The sequence below is a fragment of the Cryptomeria japonica genome, chromosome 3 (assembly GCF_030272615.1).
Source record: "Cryptomeria japonica chromosome 3, Sugi_1.0, whole genome shotgun sequence".
NCBI classification, from domain to species: Eukaryota; Viridiplantae; Streptophyta; class Pinopsida; order Cupressales; family Cupressaceae; genus Cryptomeria; species Cryptomeria japonica.
Window position 1 is genome coordinate 52,831,402 of NC_081407.1, and position 27,830 is coordinate 52,859,231.

Here is a 27,830-nt window from a genome sequence, read left to right on the forward strand (position 1 = left end):
ACATGGAAGAAATAAAAAGATTCAAACTCAAACATGTAGCTCAAAGACTCAAAACTTGAGTAATCCTTCTTTATTACTCTTCAAAAACTTTCAATTCACATACATAAGCTCAAAGACTTCTTGCTATAAATTTGGCAGAGTTTTTGCTTGCTTTCCAAAAATATCTAAATTACAATAGACCCCTCAAGTATTTATAGAGGAGGAGCCTTGAGAAAAAGGTAGGAGGATCCTAACTAACTTGAGAGATTCTCTCAACCACCAAGACTCATTCAATAACTAACTAAGACTTCAATAACTAACTAAGACTTATTCCAACTACAGTCCTAATTGGACACAACTTGTAGTTGCCTTATATGTAATTACAAAAGTGCAAGTAATGTGTAACTTGCGTTTTAAAAAAAAACTTTTACATGTAACTTGTCAAAACAAAATTACAAATGCATAACTAAAACTATTCCATGTGTCTAAAGACACGACTCTAACTGCATCATCCTTTATCTGTGATGATCTTCATGTCACTTCAGAATGCTAGGACTTGAAGTATTCTAGATTGGTAAAGACATCTTGAACCGGAACGGGAACTTGCATCCTTGTCTTCTCGCTTGGGGTAGTACTATCTTTTCAGGAGGGAAAGGGTTTCCTTCCTCTTTTCATGTCATGACCATCTTTGTCTTGAAAGCATTCTATGCTCACAACCATGAATTGTTGTTGTATCTCTTTTTTGTATCGTCCTCCATTCTTGAAATTTTCTTACAAAATAAGGCCCATTCCTTAATCCATTGATTTGGTAGATCGTGTGTGCAAACCAAACTGACAAGGGAAGAGAGAAATTGATGCAAAAATGGGCTCACAAGTGAATTTTGGGTTTTGGAAGTTGCATTACATGTGTGGGGAAAACAAGAGCATTAACTTGCGATTGCGGGGAACAAACATGCAACTTCATATGCGTAATGGGTAACTACAAGTTTGCACTTGAAATTGGACCTTTAAGACTCATTTTCAAATGTTTTTTGAGTGCATTTTGGACCAATTTCGGGTTCTGGATGGCTTACTGTAGGTAGACTTTAAATGGGGAAAATGAATGAAGGTGTGAAATGAGTGGATGAAATGGTATGAATGGTATGTATGGATGATGGAAATGAATATGAAAAGATTTTGGGAAGATCATCTTCAAGAAAATGGGAAAAACTTACAACAAAAGATGGTTAAATCTTTTTATCCATAATGGAAGAACAATTATTTTCATCCAACTTGTAATCGGGATTTAAAATCCTGAATACAAGTAAAGAGGGAAAATGGGGAAGAACAATGCAATTCTAAAATTGTTTTACAAAGGGGAAAATCTCTCTCACAAAAACCGATTTTTGGGGAAGAACCAACCATTTACAACAAGAAAAATGAAACAAGAAGAAAAGAAATCTTACCTTGCTCCAATGTGAAAATGCCTCTTCAACAAGATGATTAATCTTTGAAATAAGGAAGGAGAACTCTTAAAAATAAATTAACCGCATTCCAAAACCCTAGCCACGTTTTTGAAAAAAAATGCACAAAACTGAAAAACGTGGCAGCAAATGCATGAGAAATGGCATGGAAAACGGCCAAGACTCTTTCTAACCTCAACGCCTTAGTATACCAAGCCAAAACGATTCATAACATTGCTGATTCCTAACATTCCAAATGGCAAAAAAAAGTGGTGTTTTGAAAAAACGTGGCTGCTGTTATAAAGCTAAAAACCAGCAATCTTAACCTCCATGTGGTGTGAAAGGTGTTTGAAAATGCATAAAAATAGGGAGGAATCCAAAACGCCTTCTATCTCCCAAAAAATCTCCACAAAAATTTGCCTAAAATGCTCAAAAAAAAAGTTTTTCCTTGCAATTTAGGTTTTTTGGAACCAATAACAAGTTCGGAATGCATTGAAACAATGAAAATTGGGCTTTTTAGAAGATATAACAAGTTTAAAATTTCACTTTTTCAACATGTTGGGCAAAATCAGGATTTTTTTGGCCAAATAGCAAGTTTAAAATGTCAAAAATGCACTTTGTAAGCAAAATCGGGTTTTTTGGACCAAATAGCAAGTTTAAAATTGTCACTTTATTTCATTTCTAGGCAAAATCGGGTTTTGGAGAGAGATGTGCAAGTTTTAATTAGTTGTAAAGGGAAAATAAAATCCCTACAACAAGTTTTAATAACTTGCACATATGTAATAGGGGTTTAAAATCCCTTTTACATGTAAAAACCATTAAAGTAGGGGTTTTTAGACCAAACTGCAAGTTTACTTGTAATTTAGCCAAAAAATCCCTATTTTAAGTAAACAAGACTAAAAACAATAAAAAAGATAAAAACAATAAAAGAGAAATTTAAAACAAATTAAAAAGTATTCATCTTTGAATAAAAGTGCACATGTAATAAGCCAAAAATTCCCCTACAAAGACCAAAATAATAAATATCATTAAAACTTGCAGTTCGAAGAAAATTCTCCACCTGCAGTCGGGGTTTTAAAACCTGAAATTGAAGGAAAGACATAGCAAACAAACCCAGAATTCGACGAAATTCGAAAAATAGTTCGAGGATGGACTAAGGATTAAGCCAGTCTAAGGATTAGTCGAAATTCTGCCTCAGGAAGCATGCTATAGAGTAAAAATTTTCATTTTTTCACAAAAAATTTATGTAATGATCCTTCATTTTTGAAAACAAAAATGAGGACAACAAACATTAAATAATCAAAAAAATGAAAGAGAATCGCAACATTGCACCTTGCTCACAAATGAATGGTTTCACATCCACAGTAGTAATACAATGATGGCATCATAACATCATTGATAACACCAACATATTCAATATAAGCATAAAGTAGGGTTAGCACATAGCACAACATCATCATAAGCAAATATAAACCACAACATGCATCTAATGAGTGCACATAGATAACCAAACACATATCCCTTCATCATAATAGTCCTGAGTATATCATCATTCATATAAAAACATATGTATCAACTTTGAATATGCAATGTCTATCATCAATCCAAAAGCATGAGAATATAAGTAAAGTCATAAGCATTTATCAAGAGTATCATAAAAGAGTGCGATATGGAAGGGTACTACATTGATTCATTCACATCAATATAACTGAGTGTTCTTCAATTGGTATGAGAGTGGGTTCCTTTAGATATAGCCCAACTTTTTGAAGAAATGCCTAAAAGAGTACATATGGCCGAGAAGGAGGGATATGGATTCTCATAAAAAAAGGCACAATTTTCTAATGGAACAAATTTTGCCTTTTAGGGCATAAGGATGGAAATGTATTTGGATGCTATAGGATATGATATTTAAAAAGTGGTTGTAAATGGACACATATCCATTGCAACGCCTCCAACAGATTAGGTTAGAAAGAAGGAAAGTGGAAATAATGTGAAAGCCAAGAATGCGATTTTATGTGGATTATCCAAATTGGATTTCGTAAGTTATAATGAGAAAGAGGATTGTATAATTTTGTGCTTTTTAATTTCCTAGAGGAAAAGATGCAATACTTCTTGTAAATTCATAATGAGAAACCAAATACGTGTAGTAATATCTCAACTTATAATTCTAGTTCATAGATGCAATAATTTCTTTTCATGTATGTTAATGGATGGGGGGTGGGGTAGTTTTTATTGGAAAATAGAAAAGAAATCATAGGGGATGTGAGGATCAATTAAGAGGAGAGTATAAAAAAATATTGGGAGTGAATTTTTTGCTTAATACCTAAGAGAACTGTTAATTAGAGGAAAAAATAGAGAAGAATGTACTAAATCTGAAATAATGGCACATGAAATTAAAATAATGAGGTCACCTCTTGGAAGGTAGGTGATTCATTTTAGAAGCTCGATTCCCTTACGTAATCTTATCATTCTAGGCCACCCTAGGATCTCCTAGATTCATTTATAGTAGAAGGTGTCAAATGCAAGTTCTAGAAGAAATAAATTATGCATAAGGTGATTATATGACTAGAAAGGATTAAAAATTATGGGAGAAGGCTCTATGTATGCTGAGATGATTTGTATCAAGATAGGAAAATATTGTTGGTAATTGACACTCATTGGATTCATATGTTGTCATTGATGGCAACATGGCAACATGGAAACATGGTAACTTGGCAACAAGATTCATAAGGAAGCATACACCGACATTAGGAGGCATTCATCGGCAGACACCGACACTGGAGTATCCAGGGTTACACCGACACCGAGACCGGCACCGACATCTAGCACTTCAGTGAAGCCGACTTCAGTTAAGGTCATTATAAATATAGATGAGATATATTGTAATAAGGACATAGGAGACTATGTAATGCGAAGTATATGTATGTAGATCATTTGTATGCAAATGTTATATCATGCAATTATCTGTAGATAGCTTGGAAAGCATTCTTGGAGGAAAGGAGATACCGGTAGAAGTGTTCAGGGTTTATGAACCGGTATAGAGTTGAATTATAACCAGAACTCTTTTTGGCATAGCAGATGCATTTTGTGAGTTCATTATTATATTTTTATTTTAGCAAAAGCTTGTAGTCAGTGAGACTCTTTTTGTGATGAGCAATGTGCTCTAGGGAGTGTGCCTTCTTGCATGTGCAGGCTCCCATTTTATGTAATATCCTTTCATATGGCCAGTGAACTGATATTGTGGCTCACAAATCCCACCATGGTTTTTCCTCTTTGAGGTTTTCCACATATAAATTTTGTGTTATGGTGTTCATTAATGTGGATGGTTTATTTGCTTCAAGTTATATGTTTCTTCACTTACCGGTTTATATGTGTGTTATAAAAGGGTGAAATCATATCTTACCGACAGAACACTGATTCACCCCCCCTCTTAGTGTTCTTGGATCCCAACAAATATATGAGGATAAACAAGAAAACTATGTGGGTTTTGGAAAATCTAGAAGTTCATTTTTGTCCATATAGTTTTAGGAACTTAAAAATCATTGAAGAAATACAATAACCAATTTTTGTCTAGCAATAAATTTAGTTGTAATCTTAAAGATACCCAAAATTACCTTGACATAAAGAGATGATGCTTCTAAACTTATGCACCATTAACATCCTATGCATAATATGGTAAACTATGTAATTTATATAATGTAATGTAAATCTAATATATGGAAAATTTTATTTTTGATAATTTATTTCACTAAATAAAATATTTGAGTAAAGGTTTTTGTGAAAGTAAATTCAATAGATATCAATGTTATATTTCAAATATAATTAGTTATAGCATCTCATAATTTAAAAAAAAAAAACTAATATGGTTTTATTTTGAAAGGCACTAAAGGGTATACATGGTTAAAATCTCGCATGATTTGATATTTAAAAATAATTGCTAATGGATTAAAACTTAATGTGGCAATAGAAATTACATTTGGAAGTGGAGAATTTGCAAAAGAGGATGACACATTTAGAAAAATCATACAAGTAAGAACTTCAATATTATTTTTAAATTTTTTAAATTTATGGTATAGATTTAAGAATATGAAAAGTATTTTTATGTAGTTTAAAAATAAGAAATATTAGTCTTATGATGCAGACATATGATTGGTGAAGACTTGGAATTATTAAACTTTAAGGAGTTACAACGTCTTGAGAAGCAAGTAAGTTTGGGTGTTAGGAAGATACATTCCAAAAAGGTAATGATAACAATATTTAAATTTTTATGATATTTCACAGTGTTTCTTAAATATGATTTTAGTGCTACATTTACTTTTATTAATGTTCTGTAACTTTTGATTAGTATTATAAAAATCTCTAAATGAATGTTTATCTCCATAGGAAAAAGTATTGAAAATATTAAACAAACTTCAAGTATGATTCATTCATTGGTTCCAATCAAAATTACATTATCTTATTGAGATCATGCTATGTGAACATTGCAGGATAAAATGTCACAAGAGTATGCTCATTCTATAAAAATGAAGGTAGAATTTTTTTTTTTTTAATAAAGTATTATACTTTATTATGAAATTATCATTTTTTATTAATTAAGTAGACAAACACCTTCTAGATTGTCTAAAAAATTGTGCATGTCTTCATATTTCATAGTACAACTAGATGTGATCAAACATAAATTTTTCGGCCTCTTATGATCCTATATGATAGCATATAGTTATTTCCTTGCTAGATGCTTTATCTTACAACTTTTTCCATTATTTTGACTACTAAATTGAAGAGATTACTTTGGTAAGACTAAATTTTTAATACTTCCTAGTGTTAATCAAATAGACATACTAAGAGGGGGTTGAATGAATATTGTCAATCCCAGATTACTTCAACATTAATTATCATTAATAACTTACTGAAACATCACAACTAGCCTCAATTCCAATTCATCAATAGTACCATTTACTAGTATTTCCTTAATCATTAAGCAATTTAAAAAATGATGAACATGAACACACGTTCACATAAGGAACACCAATTTTACATGGAAACCCAAAAGGGAAAAACCATGGTGAGAATAGGTCCTTGGATTTACTATCGAAATCTAGTCTCACAAAAGATACGTGTTTAAATGATTTATAATATTATGTAGGCACTAACCTACTAGAGACATCAATCCCAATTATATTTGCAAGCACCAACATATGAAAGACACCAATCCCCTAATTCAAGATCTTAGCACAAACACAACATATGAGACACCAATCTATTATCTCAAATACATGAGGATATACCAAATATATGCTATGTTGACCTTCAAGTCTAAATGCTCAATATATTGTTCGCATTCTACACTCTTATGAGAATAGTTGATGTTGTCATTGATGGCAACCAACTGGCAATGAACTGGCAATCACCTGGCAACCCACCGGCAGTTATCGGCACCGACAACGGACTTCTACATCCACCGGCAGGCACTCACCGGTAGCGGCGACAATGCATACCGAAACTCAAGCCGACATGGAATAAACTTTTGTTTATTGTTTTATAATGTAATTATCTCTTGTAAAAGCTGACATGGCATATTGTAAAAGACTCATATATGTATGAGATCTTTTAGGTCATTTTGATGATGTGAAAGAAAGGACAAATGATATTTTTGTATAAGGTGATATAGTTGACAGCGAAGGTTTTGGTTATAGACTGAGCTTAAATCAGTACTGAACTTGGCATAGTTGATGCTGATCTGAAGCGATACATTGTATTGGATTTTGACAATCCATTTTGTAAGGTAGTGAGCTCTAGGTTGCTAGCCTTCTTGCATGTGCAGGCCCCTCATTGTAAGTAATATTTATTCATTGGCTAGTGAGTGAATATTGTGGGTCACAAATCCCACCGAGGTTTTTCCCACACCAGGTTTCCTCGTTAATATCTTGTGTTATGGTGTGTTCTCTATGTTGTCTTTGTTATTCTTATTTGTTGCATTAATTCTCATTTACCAGTACACTGTTTTGGGATACAAAGTTCCTAATAAGTTTAAATATTTTCCTGACCGGTTAGACACTAATCCACCCCCTGTCTCAGTGTCTTTGGGACTCATTGATTCTAACAATTGTTATCAAAGCCCGGTCCTCTATTTTCAAAAGCCTAATAGCTTGAGGAAGATTCTAACACTAGTACAGATGGAGAACTTAAGAAAACAATTGGAAGGAGCTCTTGTAGATTATGATGCAAAGAAATTGAAGAATATCAAACTTGAAGATGATATAAGGATTGCATAGGAATTCATTAAAGGACTTCAGGAGAAGTTTGCTATAGCACAAAATGAAAGGAAAGAACTTCATGAGAAGATGCAAAAAGATGATGATGAAAAGGAAACTCTTAGAGAACTTGCAAACAAGTTGAGACAAGAAAACAGTAATATGAAGAATGAAATGCAAGATATGACTATTAGGTTATGTAAAGATATTGAAGACAGGAAGAAGAATGAAGAAGACTTGACTATGAGACTCAATGATGTTGGAAATGAAAATCTAAGACTTAGTCATGAAAATGATATGCTGAAGACAGATCTGATTCACATGCAACATGATAAAATTGAGCTTATGAGACAAAAGACAAATTCTGTAAAATGAGTTGGCTACTGCAAATAAACACAAAGACAAATTCAAGAAAAGTTCAGAGGAGCTTGATGACATGTTGAAAAGTCAGAAACCTATTTGAGATACTAATGGACTTGGATTTGAAGTTGGAGAAAGTTCTGGTACTGCAAACAATCTAGATTAGAACAAATCGGTAAGACAACCTAATGCTTATAAGTTTAATGGTAAATGTTTCAATTGTAACAAATATGGTGATAGAGCAAATCAGTGTAGATTCAGAAATAATCAGAATATTAATGCACCCACTGGTCAATGTTCCAAATGCAACAAAGTTGGTCATAATTCAGAAAATTGCAGAATGAATGTGAAATGCTATGTTTGTGGAAGATATGGGCATTTATTTAATCAATGTAGAACACAAACCGGTGTAGGATATGGAAAGGCTATTCAGAGGAATAATGTGACTTGTTATGCTTGTAACAAAATTGGACATATTGCTAAATTTTTTAGAAGCAAGACTTCACCGGCAAACAATAAAGGATCTAGTTTGAAAGGCAAAGAAAAGGTAGATGAGGTAAAGCAAGAATTTTCAAAACAATGAATTAAAAAGAGAGATCAGATATTGATGAAACTATCTCTATACCAGTAGAACAGAGTAATCCTCCACCGGCAGGAGATTCTTCATCCAACTAAGAAGAAACCCTTTGGGGGTAATGCAGCAAGTTGAAAATCATGTAGATTACCCTTGGTTGATGGTGAGAAGATAGATTTCTTCCTTACCAGCAGATGTGTTAAGTTTTCACTTAATCGACAAGAATTTAATGAGGTTGGTGGAAGAAATATCTTTATAAATCAGCTGATTTCCCTTATTTTTTACTCACTGAACATTCAAATTAGCAAAGAGCGCGAAAACTGAGCGAAGGTATTCAAGGCGAAGGTGTAGAGTGATTTCTTCAGCCATTCAGAATACTTTCAAGCAGTAAAAGGTATTTTTCAATGGCCTCTTCTTCTCCTCTCGAGTTTATTCCAAACCCTACCATTGTGGAAAATGTGAAATGCCCTAGGCCCGTATTTAAGATAATTCCCGAAATTGGTAAGCAAGATGACTCTATAGGGGCATTTTCAAAAATTCCTAAAGGTGTAGCATTTGCAGAAGACCCTAGGATTTATATACATTGCAATATAGAAGAACTAGGTTCTGAGGAGCTAATGAAAATGTTAACTAAGGTAATTTGTGATGTACATGGTGCTATTAAATCCGAACACAAAATTGTGGAAACTCTAGGTTTTATGGAAATTCTGAATATCCCTCAATTTCCAGAGGAAGTAGCAAGGGTTGTATTGAGTAGAGCACATGGATGATTCTTATGGTTGGATTCTGTCTGCAAAATAACCCAGCAAGCAATTAGGGCAGTAATTGGTTTACCCTCAACCGGTAGCAGACCTGATAAAAGAAAGAAGATTTCCAATAGCAAAGAGATAAGCCTAATCGGAGCAACATCTGACAATAGATCACTGTGAGTAAATGATATTAAGGACATCAATCTGAGATTTGTAAGTATGGTGCTTTACAAGGCCACACATACCAGCAGACTCAACTTTGTTTCTAGTTTCTGTATACACAGTGCTTATGAGATGATAAACTACAATGCAGTGATAGATGTGTGTGAATGGCTAAAAGATAAGCTTATTGACAATTTGAAAAAGATTAAAGGAGATAAGAAAGGTACATTCCTCTTTGGAAATCTTGTGGTATGTTTAATGTTGTATTTCACTAAAGAGATCCCCGGTATAGGATCTAAAGACTTTGGTTATGATATATTGGTAGGAAAGCAACTACAGGAAGCTTTTACCGGCATGGGAACTGCTAGAGACAAAAACATAAAAGACTACTTTAAAACTTTCCAAGCTAAGATGAGAACTAGAGAAAGGTTACCACAGAGGGTAGTAGACAAATATAATAAAGAGATCTGTTTTGTTATCAAAAGAGATGAGACATGGATGGAGGCAGTACTCCCTAGGACTATCTAGGTCACCGAAATGGGATGTGAAGTAGATCTTACCATTTTGGAGACATATGCTAAAGCTTTACTAGAAGCACTGAGAGAACTATCAGAAAAAGTTTTTGGTAGCATTGAGACTATTGAAGGAGATGTAAATTTGTTGAAGAAAAGAGAAAAATTCATTAGAGATGCTTCTAAGAAAGTGAAGGAAATCAAAGAAAATGTCATGAACCTTAGTGGCATATCGGCTAGTGAGCTTGAAGGACTTCAACTAGAGGCACATATTTCACCGGTCGACACATCTTTTGGAATTGACAGTGAGAAGGTAACATAGTTTAAAAGAGTTGAAAGGAGGAAGAGAAAACCTTCATTGGGACCCTCTCTTTCACGTAAGAGAGCAAGGACTCCGAGAAAGAAACAATAGGCAGTAAGGGGACCGCCCCAGAAATTGACACCAAAGAAGAAACAACAACTTGTTACCCGTTCTTTGAATGATTTTTTGAATGAGATAACTGATGATGGAAATTTGGCTAATGTACACAAAGTGTATAATACATTTAATGATTATGACAGGGAAAGCATTGAGAACAGTACTATCTTACACTTGGACATATATAAAAAGGTTTTAATTGAAGTTGTGGATGATTTACCTAATGAACTGTATAGAAGATTGGAAGCAAAAAGGATAGCAGTGATGGAATTAGACAAGAAACTGAAAGTTGAAAAACTTCTAGTTGTACGTTCTGTTAATTCAAAAGAAGAAATTGATGAACTGATTTCTGAGGCTAACCGATCCATTTTTGCCAGTGGGCACGGACAAGTGAGCTTAATGGTAGGAAGAGTAAAAGAGATTGCAGATAATTGGGATATATTTTTTGTGGAGAAGGAAAAGCAAGAGGAAATGAACCAACCAAAAAAGACATTTAAAGTGTATCAGAAGGACAAGGACAAGGGCAAAGGAAAAATTGGTGGAATTCCAAACATCATGATTACTGACAATCTACTGCCACCACCTTTGGATACTACATCGATACACATAGATGATCCACTAGTTATTGACACTAAAGGTATTACACATGATGATACAAATCCTGAATCTGAGATACTCTTTACCATGAATGTGGATACTCAGGAAGTAGATATTGTTATGGATAAGGATAGTTTAGAGGTTAAGGAAGACAATGTTGACAGTGGCAACATGGCAGAAAAACCGGTACAAACTGTTGAAGTTGAGATCCCAACCCAAATAGAGCAATTGCTAGAAATTGGAAAACCTACTGAAGGTAAAGATGTTGGCACAGGGCCACCAGAGACAGAGATACCGATAGTTGAACTTTCAGGAAAACAATTTGAGGCAGAGGTACACATTGAAACAGAGAAACCGACAATTGCTAAGACATTAAAACAGTTTGAGAAACCTTTGCAGGTTGATATGCAAACCTAGACTGATCCACCAGAGGAAAATGCAAGTAAAATGGTTACAACTGATGGAAGCACAAAGGTAATATAGGTAATTGGTCAAACATCTGACATATCTACAAGTGAATTCAGACCTACCAATGTTACAGAGGTACTTTTAGATTCAATCAAGAAGATAACAGATTGCAATGCATTGGCCTACAAGGCAATTGATAACACTGTTCCTATTATTAAATTGATTGCACCAAATTGTAACATAGATCATATTAAGGATTCTTTAGGTAAATTGGACACATTGTCCAAATTTATTGCTGACAATGTAATAACCATTGATAAAGTGAATGAGGACACAATAAAGGAGAGAGTTGAAAAAGAGTAGGACAAATTCTTTGAAGACACCATAAAGAAGTGTACAAAACACTTGAATACATTATTACCGACAGTTAACTCTACAATTTTGGAGTACAAAGAGCTTCATAGGGAAACATGCAAACCTCACCTTTTGACAACGGACATAGATAAGGAGATCAGTAGAACACAGAAATAAATCGATGACATAGCTGATAACATAATTGGTTCATCTAGATATATATCAGATTTTGAGCAGGAAATGGCAGGTTTTGAAGAAAAATTACAGAAACTTGAGAAAGAAAAGGCAAGGATAAGGTCTCATGCCCGAGAACTTAAAAATAAACTTGGTCCCAAGTTGGACAATCTTATTTCTCAAAGAATAGAAATATCTAAGGCATTACTTCAGGGAGAGCGATCACCAGAAGATCACATGCACTATCTCACCGACACAATCCAACAGACTAAGGCAACCTTGAATGACAGCAAAAGGTTTATGCAGAGTCTAAATCTAGTTTTGGCAGATATTTTTCAGATTGTAACCAACCGGTTACAGACTTTGAGGTGAAATTTTTGCACTCGTTTGACTATTTTTGACAACCTTTGTCATTGATGTCAAAGGGGGAGTAGTGGAGAGAAAAATGCTTATTCAGAGGAGATCATTTGGTCAGGGTGAGCACATCTTTTTGGAACCTTTTTGGACTTCAGTTTTTGGAACAGTTTTTGGATTTTTCTCATGAGTGTTGCCATCAATGCCAAAGGGGGAGATTGTTGGCATTCTACACTCTTATGAGAATAGTTGATGTTGTCATTGATGGCAACCAGTTGGAAACCAACTGACAATCACCTAGCAACCCACCAGCAATTACCGGCACCAGCAATAGACTTCTACATCCACCGACAGACACTTCACCGACAACGGCAACAATGCATACCAACACTCAAGCCGACATGGAATAAACTTTTGTTTATTGTTTTATAATGTAATTATCTCTTGTAAAATCCGACATGGCATATTGTAAAAGACTCATATATTTATGATATCTTATAGGTCATTTTGATGATGTGAGAGAAAGGACAAATGATATTTTTTTATAAGGTGATATAGTTGATAGCGAAGGTTTTGGTTATAGACTGAGCTTAAATTGGTACTAAACCTGACATAATTGATGTTGATCTGAAGCAGTACATTGTATTTGATTTTGATAATTCATTTTGTAAGTCAGTGAGACTTCCATTTTGTAGTTGAGCAGTGAGCTCTAGGCTGCTAGCCTTCCCACATGTGTAGGCCCCTCATTGTAAGTAATATTTATTCATTGGCCAGTGGGTGAATATTGTGGGTCACAAATCCCACCAAGGTTTTTCCCACACTGGGTTTCCTCGTTAATATCTTGTGTTATGGTGTGTTCTCTATGTTGCCTCTGTTATTCTTATTTGCTGCATTAATTTTCATTTACCGATACACTGTTTTGGGATACAAAGTTCCTAATAAGTTTAAATATTCTCCTACCCGGTTAGACACTGATTCACCGCCCCCCCCCCCTCTCAGTGTCTTTGGGACTATCATTGATTCTAACACATATTATCTTATTTGCTTCAAAACACCTTCACAGTATGCATTAAATCTTTAAATAAGCCCACATATTGAATAAACAATTTGAAAAACTTTTGCCAATTATAACTTTTACTCATGGATAATCATTGATTAGTAACATATATGTATCCCAATGATAATTACTATTTTATATCAACCTAGACGACATTTAAAAATATTTGTAAGTGAATCGCATGCAAATATCTCAATCAAAGGTGTAGTCAGCTAGGTCTTAAAGCCCATACATTACTCTAGTAGAGGGAATACATGGTGTGTTATCCAATAAATACTATACTATCCCCAGTGAACATCAAAATGCTTGATCCAATTGATGTAAAGTGGAATACTTATGGTGCATACATTTAAAACACCAAAACAAGCTAAGAACATGTCTCAGTGAAAACTGGTAGAATGCAGTACAAAATAACTTATTAGTGAAAAGATAACAAAGTCTAAGAGAAGACTGTTGAAATACCAAAATATTAAGAGGGGGGGAGGCATGAATCGGTATTCCCCTTTAGGAAGATTAAAACTAAACTTCTAAAACTTATTATCAATTAACTTTAACTCAAAATAAATGCATGCAACATGACTATAATAAAAGAAATGGACAACCATAAGAGAGACTAGATTTTTATATGTAGAAAAAGCAAATGGGAAAAACCATGAAGAGGGTTAACTCTCAAGAAAATATGAATAGTTATATGAAGATTACAAGGCTCACTATTAGAAGACTCACTGCTTGGAATACAATGGCTCATTGCCAAGAAATAGAGACAAAAAAAATGAACTGAGAGAATTGCATCTACACATGCATGGGATTAGTTTCTGATTAGCTCAAATATCCAAACAACTTCTTGTGGAAGACCCTATCAAGAATCTCTGCAATTCTATCTCAATCTGCCTTCTTTAATAATTGTCACACCAATTCTACCTTTCTCCTTCAACACATGCACTCATGAACACTCTTAATCACATTTTCACTTCCACAAACTCATCCTCACATACCATTCATTATCATAATCATCATCATCATACCACAATCGGATCAGATCATAACACATATATATGCTACTGGTATATGTATCAAGTCAGCCTTAAGAACACTTTCCCCAAGAATACTTCTTCAACGATCTTCTGCATGATTTCTTTCAAGAATATTCCAAAGGTTAGATTACACATTACAAGCACCGAACCAAAAATAATAACAAAAACATTCAAGGTCGTCTAGACCCGAAATGATGATATCCTCAAACTCTTGCAAGCATGCTTCCAAAGCACAAAAACACGATCCATATTGACACAAGGAAATTGAGATGATGAACAATGTATTTCTAAAATATCATCACTAGAAACCAAAATAAGGAGGAATGTGGAGCACTGCAATCACTCTTGAACACCATTAATGTTGAATACACTTCCAAAACACCAAAACAATTGCTACAACCAACACCAAAACTTAGACAATATGACAAACACATCTACATACAACACACATTTTCGGAGCAACACATCATTAATATCTACAATGAGTACAACAATTGCACACATTTGTAACTTGATATCAATGACTGCAACACATCTACAACTAGACATACTAACGATGTTCTCCACCTTTATGCATACATACCTATCTTAAATATTCTGCATCATACATACATATCACTTCTCTGAAATACTTATACACATTGCTTTGCAACGCCTATACATGTTAAGTTGCTATATCTGGACCAATCTAGATGACATTGTTTGACATCAGTGACAACCAAACATATATTTCTAACAATCTCCCCCTTTTGTCATTGATGGTCGTTGGTGTAATTATTTATTTATGTTGGATATTATTACACCTTACTTAAGTTTACTTACGATAATGCATTTCATAGTAGTTTGCATATGAGACACTTGAGTGTTTGTGCCACATTGGGATAGTGTGTTGTAGGAGATTTCCACCTTTTATGGTGTGATCTTGTTATTACTTTATCATATCCACTTATTGTGGGATGATAATTCCACCTTCGGTGGGTGGTCCACCTCATGTAGAATATTCTACCATTTCTCCTACCTACCACACCTATTTCCTACCTACCCTTATTTCTCATTGAGCCACATGTCATGTTTGTGTGCTCACATATCCATATATCCTTGCCTTTATAAGCAGGCTCATCTACATTGTATGTAACAACAACTTTTGATGATCTAGTTGATCAGTATTTCATCTTGATAGAATACAATTTATTCCTATCATCTATTTTGTCTCTTTATTGTACTTTTCTTTGAGCTCTTGATCTTGGCAAAATATCACATGGTATCAGAGCCTAAAGAGCTTCATTGATTAGTCTTTTGGAGACATTTTGAAGGATTCAATTTTCGGATTTGGGGATCTACATTTTTGGGGGGCGTCCTATAGAAATTTGGACATCACAGTTGCATCCAAGAGGTTGTTTCCATGAATTTTGAGTATAAACTCGACCATATTTGGTGAAGGAAAAAATTTCACCTATTCTGGTATATTGTATAGATTTGTCAAAAAAATAATACATTTTTATTTCTGCAAAAAATTTCAATTTTTAATTTATAAATTTGCAAAATAAAATTTCTTCGGACTTTACATTGTAAAAGTTATTTTAAAGTTGAATACAGTTTATTCCTATCATTCTTTAGAGGTTGACATGATTGTGGATACTTTTGTACAACAATTGGAGGAAGTCTCTTTGTTCTTTGAGGAGACATGTGAGTCTTTGGCTATTGTTTTACATTCATCTCCACTAGATCTTGGAGTGCCTTTTTCAGCACTGTGGAGTAGTTCACCACCTTTGGAGGGGGTACATTTCAGCATCGACATGGGGACACTTAAGCACTTTTCAGAGATTCCATTCATCATGAGTTTTTTTCCTACATCTTCCCTACATGATTGGGGAGACTTCATGGATACACCTTTGGTTTTGATTCTTCCCAAGGGAAGGAATGTTGTTCGATGGTTGTGGAGGAGTTTCTTCATTCATCTTCGAGTTTCTACCATTGGTGCAGATTCTACATTGAGGGGGGGCTACCTAGCTTCTCTTCTTCTCTCATATGGGGGGGACTTTTTCCTCACATGGGTTTTTGTTCCTCACATACTTCTTTGAGAGTTATTTGTATATAGTTTTCATCTCTTTTTTGGGGGGAGAGTTTTTTCCCATTAGGTTTTTCTCTCTTTCCCCGCTTTATGAGAGATTTCATTGGTTTGTGTGCATTTGCATTTGTACATGGGTACCTATCATGGCCATGTAGTTGGGACTCATCTTGCATTTCTTAGTTGCATTGTAGTCTTAAGTGCATTCCCTTAAGTTGCACTTAAGGGGGGGGTGTTGTTATAGTTATTTATTTATGTTGGATATTATTACACCTTACTGAAGTTTACTTAGGATAATGCATTTCATAGTAGTTTGCATATGAGACACTTAGGTGTTTGTGCCACATTGGGATAGTGTATTGTAGGAGATTTCTACCTTTTATGGTGTGATCTTGTTATTACTTTATCATATCCACTTATTTTGGGATGATAATTCCACCTTCCATGGGTGATCCTCCTCATGTGTAATTGTTGTCCTCATTTTTGTTTCCAAAAATGAAGGACCACTACAATGAAATTTTTATGAAAAAATGAAAAAAGTTACTCTATGGCATGCTTCTCGAGGTAGAATTTCGACTAATCGTTGGACTGGCTTAATCCTTAGTCCATTCTCGAACTACATTTTGAATTTCGTCCAATTCTGGGTTTGTTTGCTATGCCTTTCCTTCAATTTCAGGTTTTAAAACCCCGATTGTAGGTGGAGAATTTTCTTCAAACTGCAAGTTTTAATGATATTCATTGTTTTGGTCTTTGTAGGGGAATTTTTGACCAATTACATGTCCACTTTTATTTCAAATATGTTACTTGTAATTTATTTTAAGTTTCCCCTTTGATGTTTTTATCTTTTTATTTATTTTTGGTCATTTTTAGTTAAAATAGGGATTTTTTGGCTCAACTGCAAGTAAACTTGCATTTTGGTCAAAAAACCCCTACTTTAATGGTTTTCACATGTAATAGGGATTTTAAATCCCCATTACATATGTGCAAGTGTTTCTAACTTGTTATAGGGATTTTATTTCCCTTTTACAAGTATTTTAAACTTGCAGTTTGGTCAAAAAACCCCGATTTTGCCTTGTAAGTTCATTTTGGACAATTTTAAACTTGTCATTTGTCCAAAAAAACCCGATTTTGGCATATAAGTGATAAAGTAAAAAGTAAAACTTGTCATTTGTCTTAAAAAACCCGATTTTGGCATGTAAGTGAAAAAAGTGAAAATAAAATTTGTTATTTTCTCTCTAAAACCCGATTTGCTTCATTTTGGGCAATTCAAACTTGTCATTTGTTTTCTAAAACCCGATTTGCATGGAGAATGGATTTGTTGAAGATGTCAAAGCGATTTTTTTGGGGAAATTTTCTGGAGATGCAAGGCGTTTAGGATTCTATCCTATTCTCATGCATTTACAAACACATTTTTCGCTATTTAGAGTTTATTGAAACTAGTTTTTGGTGCCAAATCAGCAAAACATGGTTCTTTTAATCTACTTTTTGGGCATTTTTTCCCCACTCTCCTAAGTTTTTTTGCCCTTTCCTACCTAGGCATGGAGGGTGGGAGGATTTTCAAGCCATTTAATGATGTCGTTGGAGTTTGAAATGGTGGCCACGTTTTTCACATGATTCCCTTTGGCTGCATTTTTCAACATTTGGCATCATTCCTTCTTCTTCCTCCTTAGGAGTTTTTCTCTAATCCACTTGGATGCACTCTCTCATTGGCATTTTGGTCCTCCAAGATTGGGATTGCTGCTACATTTATCAGTTTGGGGCATTTTTGCAAAAAACGGGATAAGGGTTTGAATTTCTGGATTGCTCCTTTTTACCGGTTTTGCTTCTTCATTCCAAGAATTGTTGCATTATTGGAGAAGCATTTGCATTTTTAAGAAAGGTATGTTCTCTTTCTTTTCTTTCCTTCATTTTATTATTTTCTTGTTTTCTTTATTTTTCGTTTTTAGTTGCATTTTTGGCATGTGTTGTTCTTCCCCCAAAATTGATTTTTGTGAAAGGAAATTCTTGTTCTTCCCCGTGGAATGCAATTGTTGAGCTGCATTGATTCTTCTCAAAATTTCCTCTTTACTTGTATTCGGGATTTTTAATCTCGATTACAAGTTCGCTGGAAATTTTTGTTCTTCCCCTACGGTTAAGGAATTTAATCATTTTTTGGTTAAAATTCCAAGTTGGAAAGTGTGAAATACCCCTCCCTTGCAAATTCGGGTTTTAAAAACCGGATTACATGTTGAAGAGTTCTTCCCATTTTCATGAAAATGACTTTCCCGAATATTCCCATTTCTATCCATTCATGTTCCCCATATCCATACTTTCCATTTCCATCATTTCCCGCAAGTCAAAATCTCATTTTTCGTCCATTTCTCCATTTTCGAATTTACAAGTGTACTTGTATTTGGGTTTTAAAATCCCGATTGCATGTATGTCCTTTCCAACTTGTATACTTGCGAAAATTCTCCCAAGATCCGAAATTGGTCAAAGTCAAGATTTTCCCATTTCTACATATATCCCCTCTTCCTCTCTCAATACCATGAAATTTAGAAATCAAAGTTTTACCCATTTGAAGAAGGAAGAATGATATTTGCAGCTGACTATGATGTTGCCTTAACTCTTTTAAGTCTTCATCACAACATTCCAGGGTCACAATCAATGTCAGATTTGCCGGCATCTCCAACTCCAAAGAAAATGAAATACAAATATGACAAATATCAGAATGAGGTTGCACCTTCCTAGGTTTCTTCTCCTTTGGATCGCATCAGGGACACGGAGATAAGGCACGTTGATATGGCAGAATTCATCAACAGGGTAGCAGATCCACAGGATAACAACTTGGAGCGGCTGTTGGACAGCCATATCCATCATGCATCTTCTTTCCTAGTGGCTGCCCTAGAACCTGGGTTTGTTCTTGCATGCGCCCATCATTTTGACAAGGAGTCAAGAGTCATAAAAAATGATGATGGTGAAGCTATAATTCATCTTGATGCGGATACAATCGAAAAGGTCTTCAAAATATCTCCTGCACCTGTTTATATGGAAATCACCAAAGAAAGTGCAGTAGAGTATTATGTGAAAAGGGAAAAAGATTGCAAGCGACACATCAATAGGTGGATCCAAGAGCCATGACCTTCCTTCTCAAGGTGGGCCAAGTTGTACCGTTGTGATTTCAAGTGGGAAATAGGAGACACCATCACTCTTCTCAGCAGGATGATGGGCCTTGAGCACTCCAATGTCTTTGAGCCATTGATGTATCAATTCATTATGTTCATACGATAGTCACATCACATTTCATGGGGTGAAATCATCAGCGATGCCTTGTGCAAACAACTTGCAGTAGTTCATACCACTATGACCTTCTTCATGTATTTTATTTTGTATATTTAGCAGCGTCACTTAGACACTTTCCAAGTCTTTCTACCAAGGGTGATCGCTCGCTTATACCAATTTGGGAAAATTATGACCAATTGCCATTGAAACCCAGTAGACTGCATATTAGAAGAGTCCAAGATGCATTCTTCAGATATTTCATGTGTCAGTTTGACATGGATCTCAGGAACAAAAGAGTATCAGATGAGGCATGGGTCAAGGTGTCTAAGTATGGGTGTTTGTTCCTGTAATTTCCTACCTTCACCTATATGAGGATTGGATGCTATGATGGTCAGCCATACATGCTTCCAAGATACCCAACCGATAAGATAATTCTTATGGAGTTGGGAAGACAGATTATGGCTGTTCATACTTTTCAGTCTGCTAGACACAAGGTTGGAATGGGGATCTCTACCACAAACCCATTGAAAATTGGTCGATACTCCCTTGTCACATCTGTGAAGGCTAAGGCCATGGAGGCTGAATTGCAAGAAATCAAGCTTAAGAGGTTCATACCTAGAGCTGATTTTGATTATAGAGGTATGAAGGAGAAGATCAAGAAATCCTTTGTGCATGTTCATCGCATTGAAAACATCTGGGTAGATCTCCGCATGGAAGCCGAAGTTCTGAAGATGGATTACTGTAGGCTCACTGTTGAGCAAATTGTTGACTTGAATTTGGCGGATATCCCACGAGGGATGATCAATGACGGGCATATACTTGATCCTGAATACACTTCACGAAGGGTTGAGGAAGCTCCACTTCCTTTGATCCAATGGTCACACAAGGAGTGTGTCTCCATCCTTGACAGATTTCAGCCTATCTTGGCCAACATTAACGCATGGCCGAAAAGTAATGCTGTTAGACTTATCAAAATCAAGGTTGGTAAAGAAGATGATTCTACAGGGCCTCTTGAATGGAAGTCTGAGATTCAGATTGATAACAAGGAGGGTGCTTCATCTTTGGGCACAAGGATCAAGTTATGAGTCAGTCGTGCAGTAGTGTTTCCTCCTGAGGAGACGACTATTCGTGGGAAGGAGAAATCACGGTTCCATGTTCGGGTGATCGATCTGGATAATCCAGAAGAGGGGAAGCCATCTGACGATGCTCCTAAGTCTCTAGTTTCAGACTCGCCTCACGAGGTCATTCCTCCAGTTTCCATTGAGACGCCTCTTTCACCTCCTGATTTGCTCATAGATGAGTCTCCTTAGAATGCAGTTCCCATTTTAGCATACGAGCCTTCTCCTGATCGACAACAAGAAAGTGTGTTGAAAGTTCCTGAAGATAATCCCACTTACATTCAGTTATTAGAAATTGGTACTTCCACTTCTGGTTTTGAAGAATTCATGAGGCAATCTTCATGTCCATTGGTAACTGAGCAAACTATGGTCGCTATCCAAACAGATATTCCTCCCAAGGTGACCACGGTAATTCAAACAGAAACTGCTTCTTCTTTGCCTACGGCTGCTAGTGGAAGTGAGTTGATGACTTTGCCTCCATGGCTTAGTTCTTTCACCCCGAAAAAGAAGAAGCAAGAGATCTCACCTGATGCCTTTGACTACCAGCAACTCAAACAGTCCAGATCCAAAGTTGCTAAGAAGGCAAAGACTATCTCTAGGGTAACTGCTGATAGCAACAAGATGAAAGTAGCTGAAATTGTGGAACCTATTGCAGATAAACCACTTGATGAAATGCCAGCTGCTGATTATAAGGTTACAAGGGTAGAATTGGGCAAGCAAACACATGAGGTCATTAAACATGATGCTCAGTTTTTTGTTGCTTCACTAGTGCAAAGGTGTGACGATCTTCTTGCGAAGAAAGACAAGCTAGAAGAAGAAAACTGATAGCTTATGGCAGCCATTCATAAAATCACAAAACCTGTTGCTGAAAGGAGTAACTCCATAGGTTCTTCTGGTTCCCAAGAATTGATTCGTGGAGTGGAAAGGGCTACTCAGAAAGTACAGGCATTGGATTCCTGGGTTGATCAGCTTCATGATCAATGTGTACAAGTGGTAAAAGACATTTTTCAAATAATGTCTAAGTTGGAAACCATTGAGGAGAAACTGGATCAGAATTCTAACACTTTCAAAAAGAATCCGGAAAGTGTTGAGAAAAGTCTGGCAATCTGGCGTACCATGCACCAACAATAGCTGAGTATTTTGCAGGAGCATGCCATCATCTCTTCCAGGGTCATGTACTTGGAATTTGAAGAACTCATGGAAAACAAGATCCTTGTTCTTAAATCCCTCGTTGAGGAGATCAGTGATGCAAGGAGATTCCGGGATGAAGTTTATCAAGGTATTGTCTCACAATGTGAAAGGGCCTCTTGCAATGTAGTAAGTCAGGATGGAGAGCTGATTCCAGAAGAAGAGGTTCTTTCTAATTTACAGATGAGGATTCATAATGAATGGAGGAGCGAACAATTCTCGGCAGCTTCAATTCAAGCATTGATGAAACACCAAGCCTTTTTGCATGAAATCTAGTCTATCCTGGATAAAGACAATTCCGCGCTCCTCCGCTGTCACGACACTGTTGTGAAGACTATGGTTGTTGCTAAGAACACCCATGAACCGAATCCTGAGGAACTACAATCGAGCATCCGGAAATTTCAAGGATTCGTGTCTTCACAAAATGCAACTTAAGTGTTTTTCAACACTTAGTTGAATTTTCCCTCTTTTGTAATCTTTAGTTGTAATTTTGTTTTGACAAGTTACATGTAAAAGTATTTTTTGTAGAATGCAAGTTACACATTACTTGCACTTTTGTAATTACATGTAAGACAACTACAAGTTGTGTCCGATTAGGACTGTAGTTGGAACAAGTTTTAGTTAGTTAGAGTAACTCTTAGTTAGTTAATGAAGTCTTAGTTATTTATTGAATGAGTCTTGGTGGTTGAGAGAATCTCTCAAGTTAGTTAGGATCCTCCCACCTTTTTCTCAAGGCTTCTCTTCTATAAATACTTGAGAGGTCCATTGTAAATATATCTTTTGGAAAGCAAGCAAAAACTCTGCCAAATTTACAGCAAGAAGTCTTTGAGCTTACATATGTGGATTGAAAGTTTTTGAAGAATAACAAAAAAGGATTACTCAAGTTTTGAGTCTTTGAGCTACATGTTTGAGTTTGAATCTTTTTATTTCTTCGATGCAAAGTGTTTATAAAGGAGCTTAGTCCAATCTGATTTGAAGTCTTTGAGCTGCAAGTAGAGAAGATTAATTAAAATAGGAAACTCTCTTGAAGGAGCAGCAAGTCTTTGAGCTTGCGTCTATTCTTGAGGAAAATTACTGTTTGATAAGAAATAGCAGCAAGTCTTTGAGCTTGCATTAGTTCTTGTCTTTGTGTTAAAAGAATAAATCATTTCAGCCTTTGAGCTGTTGTTTTTTATTCGTTGTAAAATTTAGTATAGCAAAGGGTAGATAAGACTTCCAATAGTCAAGTCTTTGAGCTTGATATTGGTGTCCCGTCTCGAAGGAAGTGACGGAAGTCTTTGCGCTTTCAAGAAACTTCATTTCCTTTCTCTCATTTCACTTGAAAGTAGTTACTGCTGTTCATATTCAATCGCTATCTTTTTCTGTGAAGAGAAAAGGATATTGTCTTTCTTGAAAAAAGAATAAACATTGCTGTCCCATCCCATTTTATTTTCCTAGTTGTAGTTAGATAGGGGGAGCCTTCCCTTAATTAGGAGAGTTTTTACTCGTGTGCTGTGGTTGAAACCACAATTTTGTATATTTCCCCAAGTGTACAAAATTTTCAACCAACACCTAGGTTGTCAATTAACTCATCCTTCAACCACTCACATATATCAATTTTTGCATTATTTGTGATCATGTCATAAGCACTTTTAATGCATAAACTTGAAACTGAATTGAGTATGTTTGCATGAGTTGCCTTATACCCTAATATCATGCTGATAAACCTTACATTGATGTCGGTTACATCAGTGACTCTTAGGGACCTTTTATCAAATGTAGCACTAGTTAACTTAGTAACTAGGTCATTGGAGACCTTCTTAGTTTTATCAAGCCTTTTACCGGTGGTTGGTAACCCTGTGACAACTTTCACAGCTTCCTTGGTGATTTTGTGAATTGCATCTAACCAGAAAAATTCACCATGTACCCTGCTTAAGACTATCCAAATCACATCCTTGGGAAATTCAGGAATGCAGAGGATTTTAGTAAATCCTAGGGTTTCAATGATTTTATGTTCCGGTTTCACATTTCCGGAATGATCACATATGACAGTTTTATACATAGTTTTGATCTCTTCATCTCCCAATTCCTCTATGTTGCAGTGAATGTAAATTTTGGGGTCTTCAGCATAAACAACTCCTTTTTGTATTTGTGAGAAAGCACCTATATTGTCATCTTTCTTTGCTACTTCGGGAACTAGTTGAAATACGGGCCTAGGGCGTTTTATGACCTCAATTACAGTAGGGTTTTCTATATATTTAAGTGCAGAGGTGGATGCCATGATGATAAATACCTTTTTCTGTCTTGGATGGATTGATTGCTTGAAGTGCTTCGCCTCTTTGCTTGAAATTCCTTAGCTCTACAAATTTCACGCTCTACGAATGTTTGAAATCAAGGTGAAATGAAATGGAGCCAAAACCACAAATTTATAGTGTTAATTTTCCATCTACCACATTAAATGCATGTCGGTTAAGTATTCACTTAACATTGTCTGCCGGTAATGAAGTAATTTCCAACTTCTCATCTCTAACTGAGGGAATAATAGCACGTGTCATTAGATTGCCAAACCCTCAAGGAAACTTTCTTCAATTTGATGAAGAACTTCGTGCCGGTGGAGCATCACTCTGTCCTACTGGTGAAGTATCACTCTGTCTTGCCAGTGAAGCATTGACTGGTTCTACCGGTGGAGGAGTATTCCCAATATTTAGATCAGCTTTTCTAATCCATTGTTTTGAGAATTCTTTCTTAACCTCTTCAACTTTTTCTTTACCTTCCAAGCTAGAACTTTGGTTGTCTGCCGATGATCCTTTACTTCTACAGAATTCTGCAATATGCCCAATCTTGTTACATGCATAGCAAGTTACATTATTCTTCTGAATAACTTTCCCATAACCTATGCCAGTTTGTGTTCTGCATTGATTAGATAGATGTCCAAATCTTCCACAAACATAACATCTCACATTCATTCTACAATTTTCAGAATTGTGATCAACTTTGTTGCATTTAGAACATTGACCAGTGGGTGTGTTGATATTCTGATAATTTCTAGATCTACATTCATTTGCTCTATGACCATACTTATTACAGTTAAAGCATTTTCCATCTTTATCGGTGTCAAGATCTTCCTCAAGCTGTTAGGCTTCTGAAAAGAGAGGACCGGACTTTGATACCAATTGTTAGGAAACTTACAGATACTGAGAGGGGGGGGGGAGTGAATCAGTATCTAACCGGTAATTAGAATTTCTCAATTTAAAACATGCAGAACATATTATAACAATGTACAGGTATGCAAGAAATAATGTAGTAAACAGAATTAAAATCATCCACATGTAAAACACACCATGACACAAGGATTTAACGAGGAAACCCGGTGTGGGAAAAACCTCGGTGGGATTTGTGACCCACAATATCCACTTATTGGCCGATAAGAGAATATTACTTACAAAAGGGGGCCTGCACATGCAGGAAGGCCAACTGCCTAGAGCTCATTGCTCAATGGGAAGTCTCACTGACTTACAATGTGGATTATACAAATCCAATATCTTGTACTGCTTTACAATAGCATCTATAATGCCTGATCCAGTACCGTTTTCTGCTTTGTTCTTTACATAAAACCTTTAACCTATATTTCACATAATAGGTCTGCCTGATATCTTCCTTTTTCACTTACATCCCTTACAAAATGTCTACAATGATCTCTTTTATATGAGTCATTTTACAACTTACCAAGTCGGCTTACAAGGTTTTTACAATAATAAACAAAATATAATATAACAAAAATCCTGTCGGCCTCTATGCCGGTATGCTTCCTTTCTCTGTGCTAGTGTAGAGTGTGATCTGTTGATGTCGGTGAACTATCTTGTCGGTGTAATGCCTTGTCAGTGCCATAGGATTGTAAAGTTGCCATCAATGACAAAACCTTCAATCACATACAATGTCTCATTGGAGTGTGCATATGCCAACATGCTCCCCTGCAAGTTATCTCCTTCGTACTACTGACACCTAGCCGGACTATCACCAAGCTCGTCTAGGGCCAGTTTGCAAGAATAGCTAATGTACAAATGAAAACCTATTGTACATGATTGGCTCTACTTGACCACCTCCAATGGTCGTGTGGAGTTTCAAGCCAGAGCCATGTTGTTATCTACAAACAGAGAACCAAAACTGAAAAAGGAAAACTTATTTACATATTCCGAGCTTATTCCCGGGTTCAACTCAGTAACTCACAGAATAGAGACATGAAGCGTTTACATTGACTGCATAAGTGATGTTAAAGATTCTAAAACATTATTGCAATTCACAAACAGAAATCCGACACTGAATGGAAACCAAAAAATAGGTTTCTCTTTATTATTCAGAAAAACAGATGTGTTCTCCGTGGCAATCAACAATCCACATTCAAAACAACAACCCTTTTACAAATGCCCACTGGGTCTTTTATGCATTCCATCCTCTGTCGTGAACTCCTATTGGACAAGATTGATCTTGTTACCAACGGTTTCCAGTGGCAACTATCGGACAGGTTCTATTGGAGCATCAGGGTAACATCCAAACAAGGTTACCAATGTCCGATGATAACCTCCAACTCTTCGCACTTCCTATCGGATCTTCAATGTAACATCAGAACGGGGCTACTGATGACCGTTGACTTCCCACACTGCTTCATGCTTTCTATCGGGTCATCAACGCAACATCAACATAGGGCTATCGGTGTTCGATGGCGACACACCACTTTGCGTTTTCCATTGGATTGTCAGCATAACACTAACATTGGGCTACCGATGTTCGATGGTGACACACACCACTTTGCACTTTCCATCGGGTCACCGGGGAAACTTCACAGCCGGACTTTTGATGGCCGATGACAACATAGCAAGGGAGTCAGTCTCATCGGGTGATCGGCGTAGGGTGAAAACCCCTCTTGCCGATCTCCAGTACTCCATCTAGTGAACACGCTCCAAGCCAATGCTTTCTCATCGGGATGTCGGGGTAACTTGAACCGACTCCTTCTGATACCCGATGACTCACCAAAAAACAACCCATCAAAATAGGTTATCTCGGTGCACTTATGAGATGCCATTTCAAACTGACAAAGCACACATTTGAACCTAATCACATCAAAATTGTTGAAAACTTTGAAAATGCAACCAAAATTGGGTGCTCCTGCACCACTGGGATTGCCTTGGCTTTGATTACTTGAGAGGAATGGAGACCAGTTTTGACTTATTAGGATTTACCATGTCCTCCTTGAGAATATTTTTCTCCCTAGCCCTTTGCACAACTTCTTTTGTAATACCCATTTGTTCAGCAAGCTATTCAACCTCTTTTTTGACTTTCCTCTTCCTTGTCGGCTCAAGGAATTTCTTGTGTAGATCAAGATCCTTCTCTTTGAAACTACCAAACCTCTCTTCCTTCACATCTACCAGTTTGCTCAATAGGTGTTGAGCATATGCATCAAGTGTATTTCCATCTACCTCATACCCCAAGGGCATGATCCAAACAGTTCTAGGTTCAACTGCCTCCATGTGACATTGATCTTTGTCTACCATGAAATAGGTTGTATTCGCATATTTTTCAACAATATCTTTTGGGATCCTCTCTCTGCTTTGCATCATTGCTTGAAATTATTTAAAATATCCCCACAAAGCAGATTTCTGAGCTACAGTATCACCCAATCCTTGTAAGCCTTCTTTGATTTGTATTATCATCGGTTTATCATAAGCCCATTGTACTTTTCCTATTCCGGGGATTTAATTCAAGAAGTAAAGTGCTAAACAAACAATCAGAGAAC

General features: G+C 36.1%; 1 protein-coding gene across 1 annotated transcript in view; it reads left to right on the forward strand.

The window, feature by feature from the left end:
- LOC131032915 (MADS-box transcription factor 14) overlaps positions 1 to 27,830 on the forward strand; it is a 47,625-nt gene that overhangs the window by 13,856 nt on the left and 5,939 nt on the right. The window contains exons 2-4 of the mRNA XM_057964019.2: positions 5,389 to 5,450; positions 5,563 to 5,626; positions 5,909 to 5,950. Coding sequence (XP_057820002.2) covers positions 5,425 to 5,450; positions 5,563 to 5,626; positions 5,909 to 5,950 — 132 coding nt within the window. The 5' untranslated portion in view covers positions 5,389 to 5,424. The remainder of the gene's footprint in view (positions 1 to 5,388; positions 5,451 to 5,562; positions 5,627 to 5,908; positions 5,951 to 27,830) is intronic.